The sequence below is a fragment of the Gekko japonicus genome, unplaced genomic scaffold, assembly GCF_001447785.1.
Source record: "Gekko japonicus isolate JY-2015 unplaced genomic scaffold, Gekko_japonicus_V1.1 scaffold297, whole genome shotgun sequence".
Taxonomy (NCBI): Eukaryota; Metazoa; Chordata; class Lepidosauria; order Squamata; family Gekkonidae; genus Gekko; species Gekko japonicus.
This window is the reverse complement of record NW_015162486.1, coordinates 966073-975274: the sequence shown is the minus strand read 5'-3', so window position 1 is coordinate 975274 and position 9202 is coordinate 966073. Positions and strand designations below refer to the sequence as shown.

General features: G+C 45.0%; 1 protein-coding gene across 1 annotated transcript in view; it reads right to left on the bottom strand.

The window, feature by feature from the left end:
- The window catches only part of RBM19 (RNA binding motif protein 19), a 122184-nt gene that overhangs the window by 82084 nt on the left and 30898 nt on the right, over positions 1 to 9202 (bottom strand). Inside the window, exons 20-21 of the mRNA XM_015405929.1 lie at positions 6827 to 6882; positions 5037 to 5153 (exon numbers count right to left, since the gene is read on the bottom strand). Coding sequence (XP_015261415.1) covers positions 5037 to 5153; positions 6827 to 6882 — 173 coding nt within the window. The remainder of the gene's footprint in view (positions 1 to 5036; positions 5154 to 6826; positions 6883 to 9202) is intronic.

Sequence of the window (9202 nt, the reverse complement as noted above, 5' to 3'; positions counted from 1 at the left end):
CGTGCGCGTCACCCGGAAGTGACGCGCGTGCGCACGTTCCAGACGCCGGCCGGGAGCCCTCTGCTCCCGGCCAAAACATATTTGGCAACCCTACTGGAGAGCGACACCCCTCCCCCGGGCGACTCTGAGGCAGGCGGGCCAGTGGGGGCCCTGGAAGGATCGGGGAGGCATTTAAATGCCTCCCCGTGCCTGGGCTCCCTGTAGCCGTGGGGCGCCCGGGCAAGTCAAGGGGAGGCATGGGGGTGTGGCCTAATATGTTAATAAGCTGTGCTGTTGAGGGGTGTGGCCTAATATGCTGATACGTTTCTGCTGCTGGGTGTGGCCCATTATGCTAATGACTTCCTGCTGGGCTTTTTCTACAAAAAAAGCCCTGAGTGAAACAATTTAATTGGTTGATCTAACAATTTTTTAAAGGCAGAATGTTGCAGACCTAATAAAGAATCAATCATCCTCAATAGCAAAAAGTCATCAGTCTATCAGCACAGAAGAATTCAGGGGTTTTGCTAGGGGGGGAAATACAGCATGTGGATTGTTCTGTCGGCTGTACTGGCTTTTAGCTGTGCTCCTGGCCTTTGTATTTTTCCCCACAAAGACAAGGACGTCAACCCTTTCCTTTGTACCCAGAAGAAAATTCTTGTATGATTTATGTTTTCTTCTTTCTCAACCTCTTCTTCTCATTTTAAGAGTGCATTGCTGATAAAGAAAAGAGCATTTCCTTAGCCAAAAATAAAAAAGAGAGAGATGTGTACATGCAAGGGCATCTCTCCATACAGAACATGTGCTTTCCTGACCCAGTCAGGCAGGGATTTCCTAGGAAACTGGCTAAGGCAACAGAAACTGCATTTCTCAGAAGTAGCTTCTGATGGTATGAATCAACAGAGAGTTCCACCCACTTTGCCTCCCACCGCAAACCAGCCTTATAACCTCCATGAGCAGACCAGCCAACCAATGTCTAGCAAAGGCATTATAGGAAGCAGTTCACCAGCAGCTCCCCTCTTGGCTCTAGCAAAGGCTAACAGTGCCCCCTGCAGGCTTGACTGAAGAAGAGCAAGCAACCCAAGCAACACTTGTATTTACATACATGAGCCAGCTATAAAGCTACCAGAAGGAGCTGGAACGAGGACCTGAAAATCAAGAGAGGCTGCCTACTTTGAAGTAAAGTTCACTTCTGAATCCATAGAGTTGCTTGTAACAGAAAGTGCAATATGCACTATATATAATTTCAAACAGCTTTCATCTTCAATTTTTGCCTCCCCAGACTTAGCTGCTTTAAGGACAGCTCTTTATGTACTGCTCTATCCAAAACCAACTACAGAGAATTATTTGATGGGCCTACTTTGTACGGGGTGGGTGGCCACTACAGAAGGCCTTCTATTCCACCCCCACCCACCCACCCACCCGGGGAGGGGATGGAACTCAGTGGTAGAGCATCTGCCTGGCATGCTGAAGGTCCCAGGTTCAACTCACAGCTTCTCCAGTTAAAAAATGAATCAGGTGGTAGGTGATGTGAAAGGCTTCAACCTGAGACTCTGGAGAGCTGCCACCAGTCTGAGTAGACAATACTGACCTTGATGGACCAAGGGTCTGATTCAGTATAAGGCAGCCTCATGTGTTCAATCAACCCTTTCTTGAGGCTTGCAAGATCCAGGACTTTGGCCCTTTCCAAGGGGTCTGAGAAAGGCCAACGTAGACTTTTAATAGATTCAGGCGGGTAGCCATGTTAGTCTGAAGCCACAGAACAAAGTTGGAGTCCAATGGCACCTTTAAGACCATCAAAGTTTAATTCAATGAACATTAAATGAAAGAATTTGTTGATCTTCAAGGTATCACTGGACACACTTTGTTCTAGCCTTTCATGGTATTTATACCTCACTTTTCTCCCCAAAGCAGCTAATAACATCATTCTCTCGTTCTTCGATTAATCCTTGCAACAGGCACATTCGGCTGAGAGAGAGAATGACTGGCCCAAGGTCAACCTATCAGCTTTCGTGGCAGAATGGGAACTTGAATCTGCATCTTCGATGGTAGTCTGACACTTTAACCAGTACGCTACATTGGCTCTCATAACACTAGGAGATCTGTAAATCGCCAGCTTTTTAAAAAAAACTTTAAATCACAGCCACAGAGTACCATATTTGGAACAGAACCACAGCACAAGGGGGGGGGGTTGTTTCTTTTTTTAAAAATACAATCTTCTCATGCTATTTTCATGTTCTAAATTGCCAGTTTGGTGTAGTGGTTAAGTGTGCGGATTCTAATCTGGGAGAACTGGGTTTTTTTAGAAATACAATCTTCTCATGCTATTTTCATGTTCTAAATTGCCTTCTCCTCTGCACCTGGATTATTTGCCCCATGGAGGAATCACACAGGTTCCTTCCTTCACATGATAGCCAACACTGTGACTGGGAATTCAGCTCCTGAAGGCACCATGGGGAAAAGACTTAACTCCCCTCCACTGTTGCCTCAGTACAAATCAGGGTCTCCTGCATTTGAAGTTAACAGCAAGAGATTCAATCAGTGGATCATCTATATATCTAATAGCCAAGTCACCCCCCTAAGAGATCTCCAACCACCACCTGAGGGTTAGCAACCCTAGCAGGAAGGAAGTAGGCATGGGGGCACTTTACCAGGGCTGGGGGGGGCAGTGAGGGAATCATGGCCCAGGCTTGATATTATGGATCTTACAAGAGGCAGGACCCGCGATACTCGCAGTCGGGGGATCCACACTGATCAGGCAGAGGAGGAAGCAGGAGGAGGAGGTAACCTCCCTCCCATCCCGCCGGTTTCCCCCCCATCTCCTCCACCACCACTCTGCTCGATCTCCCCACCACCACTCCGAACTGAGGCCCGAGTGGCTTGGGGGGTGGTGGAGGAGACGGGGGGAACCGGCGGGATGGGGGGTACTTACCTCCTCCTGCTGCTTCCTCCTCTGCCTCCTCCCCCCCGCGAGTATCGCGGGTCCGCCCCTTGTCATTTCTAATCTGGCTAACATCTACCTGCCTATCTCCAAGGGCTGTGTTTTGACTTTCGTTGTTCTATGGGCCACTCAGTGGTTTTCTCCCCCCCACCATGATTTAAGTTTACTGGTTGTTACAAATTATATGTGTTTTGAAGTTAACAATTAAAAATCCAGTTCCAAAACCAAATTCCAGTTCAGTGTAGGCATAATGCTGGCCCAAGGCATGCAAGTATGTTCCGCCCTTGTTCATTTCAGAGCCAACCACAGTTAGCGCTACATTTGCACCACCAGTTTCACTAACTCTAATTAGAATGAAAGCACAGTTTGCAACCCTGATGTGAACCGTGTTTGGGGCTTATTACAGTTAACATAAATGCAATCATAACATTGATCATACGAAAGGATTTTCAAGAGGGGCTGTGGCTCAGTGGCAGAGCACACGGTTTGAATGCAGAAGGTCCCAAATTCAGTCCTGGGAATCTCTATTCAAGCGTTTCAGCTCACAGGTGTCAGGAAAGAGTTTCTCTATCTGAGGCCTGGAAGAGCCAGTAATAATACTGGACCGGACAGACCAGTCATCTCATTGATACAAGGCAGATTCTATGTTCATAGTTAATTCCAAAACAGTAAGGTGGAGGAAATGTCCTTGTGAGAGGGGGACAGGACCCCAAGATCTATGGTTCGGATAGCGTTATGAATGCACTGAACTATGAAGATTCACAATCCATACCTCAACGTTTTGGGTTTTTTTTTTTACATGCACTTAATATGAGAGCAGTAAAAAAAGTTTCCTAGAATATACAGAACAGGAGAAACACAGTACATTCATAGAACATCGCATCACAACTTTAACAATTACATGTTTCACAACCGTGGTCATTTCATTCACAGAGGTGATAATGACCTGAACCCTTTTGAAGAGATCTAATCGGAGACCCCATTTCGCTGTTTTCGAAAACACCCCGAGGGGTGTCATTGACAGATTGAAATCTGTCCTTTGTCAGAACCGAGCAGAGATTTGAGAGGATGGGTCGTCAGATAAGAATGAAAGAGCATCACACCAAGGGACCATCTAGTCCAGTATCCTGCTTCCAATGCAGTTCAGCCTCTGGGAAGCCCACAAGCAGCGCCTGAGGGCAATGACCCTTTTTAATCTAGGGGACATCACTGTATCTGTTGGCAACACGTTCTGTGCACTTATGATGCATTGTGCAGAGAACTGCCGCCTTTTGTCTGTGCTAGACCTGCCCCTAGTCACTATCACTGGGTGACCCCGAGTTCTAGTGTTACAACAAGGAAGATGTTTCCCCCCTATTATTTATAATGTATTCATATTCTCATCTCGACTAAGCAGCCTTAAAAGATTTCAACTTCCCTCCCAGGGAAGGGGCTCCAACACCCCTTCGTCATTTTGGTGGTCCTTATCTGTAGCTTTCCTGGCAAGAATATAGACCAAATTTATTCAAAAGTTCATTACAACTCAGTGTCATACCACAATTCATTCCACATGTACACATCAACACACATAAGATGAGACACAGGCCAACAAAGCGTTTGGGGAATCTGAGCTTCTAAAACTCAGTTTCTAGTCCCTGGGACAATGAAAATGTAGGTAATGACTGCTAAGAGCTCCAAAACGCATTCGGCTGGCGTATTGGGATTATGCAGTGGCCACTAGGTAGGGCATCTGCACCCTACATAGATCCTTGCCTCTCCCTAACCCAATCATAAAGAGAGTATGTTTTGCAATAAAAGAAAGAGACACACTTTTGCTTAATGTGCAGAAAGTATACTGATGGCAGAATCTTGATTTTCTCTTAAGGACACAATATTTTCAGCCCAAACTATGCAGAGTCCAGTGCAAAGCCCTCCAAGATAGAAAGGCAACAGCATGAATGCTTCCCAACTCGGTTCACCTGCCCTTAATGTTGCCAGGGGAGTAGGACAAACCATGCAAAGCAAACCTCGCTCCCATCCCACTAACAGCCAATCCACCCTCCCTGCCACTGCTTTGGTTGGCTTGAGATCGTAAGCAAATCCAGGGAAAGCCAAACACAGACGAAAGAAGTTTCCTTACCTGAAAAGCTCTCGGATCTCTCTCACGGTTGCCTGGAAGGGAATGTTGCGCACTAAGATCTTGGAGCTCTTTTGCTTCTTGCTGGTTTGCTTCTTGCGTGTTGAAGTCACTGTTGACCTGGTTTAAAAACATACACACAGTCACAACAGAAAGGCAGGTGAACTGTGCTACAGAAGAGCACAGGAGGCTAAACTGATCAAAGGGTACAGGTGAATTCCAAGATAAATTTGCATTCTGTCTTTTCTGCTGTAGGAAAGTCCCATTTGCCATGGTGTTGAAAAGGGCCAAGAGGGGTCATTTATAGTTTAACTGTGCACACATGGATGTATTTTCCCCTCCCCATCTCTATTACCAGGGCTTTATTCTGGGGGAACGTGCCGGAAAAGAGTTCCAGAACCTCTTCGACAAAATTATTTTTAAAGTGTTTAAAAGTTCATGAGTTTTCAATATACAGACTGAAAGCTTCATTTCCATCTTGACAGTTCCAGCACTTCTTTTTGGAAAGAAGCCCTGCCTATCACAAAAAACCAGCACTTTATGCAATTCAGAACATAGGTGTGATTTCATATTACATTTCACAAACAGGGCCACTATTTGGGGTAGTCATTGCAAAGTTGGATATGTTGCATCTGAACAAAATGGATAGTAATAATAATAAATACTAGGAATCTGTATAATGCATTCAAGTGTTTGAAGTAGTCCACATTCTGGAATCTTTACAACAACTCTGTATGGTAGGCTGACAGGGAGACACACCAAAGTACTTGCATAAGGCCATCAGGGGAATTCAAGACAGACTTCCTAATCTGTAGGTAAGTCTCTTTGCTGCTACACGACACCACCTCATTTTTTTCAGCACGAGCTGTGGTAAAGTGAACTCAGACTGTCCGATTAGAACTTTAGAGACTCAGGTTCGAACCCCCAACTCAACCCTGAAGTTTACTGGATGGCCTGGAAGCTGGCCACATCAGCAACGAAAGACCAAAAACAGTGTTGCGATGGGGAAAAGTTTGCTGTGGGAAATGCTAGAGACTGTTATACAGATCCCCAGAAGAAGTGTAGGCAAAAGGTGTTGGGCTAGTATAATGGAATAAAACTATTCTTTTCCCCATTGCACCATTTGTTTTGTTGTTAGTTTTTTTGTTCTTTTGTTGAATGACCTGGAGCCAATCACTGTCTCTCAGCCTGATCTACCTTACAAGGTTGTTGTGATGACAAAATGTCATGTGTGCAGATGTGAGAAACACCACGTCAGGTGCTCTGAGCTCCTTAGAGAATAAAAATCAAATAAGCTTTATGTATAATTCAGAGTAACTACAGATATACACGATACTGTGAAATAACTTGTGCGCTCGCTCTCCCCCCCCCCCCGAATTTATTTTGTTTATTCCTTTCCTCCTGGGAATACAAGGCAATGCAAGCGGGGTTCAAAGGTAGTCTCCCATTCAAGTGCTTATCAGCCACATAGTGGTTTGGCTTCTGCAAGGATGCTCCAATCATGTTTCTTCAGACCATACCCTGGGCCCCTTTTACCCCTTCAATCCATCCACTCCCCAGTTAGCAAAAATTTCCATCAGCATTTTTGCACTGCTAATTTTTTATTCCGGGCACAGGGATATGTGTTTGCTCAGAGCAAGATTGCTCCAGGCAGAACAGCAATTTTTCCCGCTTGAGTCAGCAGGAATTACCCCACTCTACATGCCTATCAAATAGGATTGCAATGCAAGCAAGATAGGAACAGTTGTAGTTCCAATTTCAGCAGAGAAGAATCAGGTAGCGGAGAACCTTACTTGATGGCCCTCTCAGAGATCTTCACTTCCAGGTGATGGTCATCCACAGAGCAACCCTGCGAAGCAAAACAAACCATATGCATAACATACATAAATGTATGGTACTAGATTCTTTATTGGTTCAAGAATGTAAGTTGCATACAGTTGGAAGAATGCAAAGAGTGTGAATATAAGATCTTGGATAAACAAAGTATGAGAAATAGCAAGATCTATTAAAGTGACTGAATTAATTTGGCTAAGAAAGGGATGAGCAAATTGAGCTTGTTTTTCTGAATGCAGGAAAAGTTTAAACCATTTTTGAAGGGAAAGTTACATTTGTCTACTGATGTATATAATTCTGCAACATTTTTATAATGGATTGATTAGTTTATAGTTGTACAGGCACCCAAACAAGTATATAGTTGGGGATTTAGACAGGATTCAGTAAGTAGTTGATTAGATTAAGTAAATAGTTGATTAAGAACATTAATTAGCTATTTTATCTATATCTGCTATTATATATTTTTGATTAAAACTACTGAATATAAAGTATGGTGTGAATGTTGATATGTCATTGTATATTTAATAGACATTAATTAAAATTTAACCCATCCACCTCCAGATCCAAGGTTTTCATATTTTGTATGTGGCTGGTTTCCAGTCTGAACATGTTTGGAGAATGCAGTTTGGACTGGAGTAGGGAAGCAGCAGAGAATTGAGCTTCAGCAAAACAGAAACCCAGATTCAAAGCCCCACCTGCTCCTGCTGATAAAGGACAGAAGAAGGGTTCACATTGTGGAAGGACCAAAATAAATCTGAGTCACAAAGGCTGGACTTACTTGGGAGTAAGCACTACTGATTATAAGGAGACTTAGTTCTGTGTAAATGTGCACAGAGTTGCACTGTAAGTCAACAGGGGGTGGGGGGAAAAGAAAGGAAGTTGTCCACCACTAAAACTGTGTTACCATGTGTACTGCAATATCTGGGGGGGGGGATTTGGGGGGGGTGACACAGGACAATGTGAAGGGCCCAAGTGCATCACTTTCCCTTTGGATGAAGTGGCAGCCACAAACTTACATGGCAGAAAAACAGAAAGATACACTCAAGACACCATCAAATGTCCAGGAAAAAAACCTGCTCTGGAGCAAGAGGAAAGATTTCTCCCCTAGGTCAACAGTGTCTCAAACTGCATCCCTATAGAATCAAATGGTGACCCTGATTTTCATTCGCGTACAACCACTGTGGATTTCTTCTCCTAGTCATGCAAGCTTGAGACAGACACAGAGCACAGGAACTGGCCTTTAGGTACATAAACTGAAGACTTCTTTTACTTGAGAGTCTAAGGCAGCTCGACACCTTCTCCTGTGAGCTAAGGCACTATTTACGAAGGCCAATTCAGTTACGACAACATTCATCCATTTATGAAAATCCGAATTATAGATGGGTGGTACTCAAGAGACATTGCTTCACTTCACTGTACACTTGTGTGCATCCTACATTAGGGGTAGGCATGGATCGGCTCACGAACCACTGTTTGTGATGAATTTTAGCCGGGTCATGGTTCACGAACTGAAGTTCACAAATTGCAGACTGCCCACCAACCTCCATGAACATTTTAGGCAGTTCGTAGGGAGCAAAAACCAGAGGTTTAAACGTCTGCTTTCTCCTTCCTGTGAAAGCCACCAAAACAGCTGAGCGATGAGAGCAGCCTGCTCCCAGCCACTCAGTTGTTTAGTTCGGAAACAGTTGAGCTGCAGGGGCAGCCTGCTCCTGTGGCTCAGATGTTTCCACCTCTAAACAGCTGAGCCTGCTCCATGCAGCTCAGCTGTTTAAAGGGGCTTTCTTGGGGTTCAGCTGCAAGCCATTTGAACCAAACAGCTGAGTGGCACTGGGAGCCATTTCAACCAAACAGATGAGTGGCAGACCACTGCTCAGCTGTTTGGCTTAAAGGGCTCCCAGGCTTTTAAACCACTACTTTCTGCTCCCTGAGAAAAGCAGCGGGGAGCAGAAAACGGGGCTCACGAACCCATGCTCCCTGAGAAAAGCAGCGGGGAGCAGAAAGCAGGGCTCACAAACCCATGCGAACTGGTTCAGTTCGCAAAGCAACCTCCTGGTTTGTGAGTCGGTTTGTGGTTCACAGCTGAACCAAACGGCAAAAGTGTGGCTTGTGCCCATCTCTATTCTACATGTCTCTCTCCACTCCCAAATCTCTATGGCATGGAAGCCAAGCTCCTCTAAAATCCTTGACTGGAAGCTCACTGATAGGGGACACACGCTGCATGTAGAGCATCCAGGCTCAGTCCCTGGCATCTCCAGTGGAAGGATTTCATGTAGCAAGTGTGGGAAAGGCCTTTCTCTGCCCAAGATGCTAGAGAACTACTGTTGGTCACAGCAGAC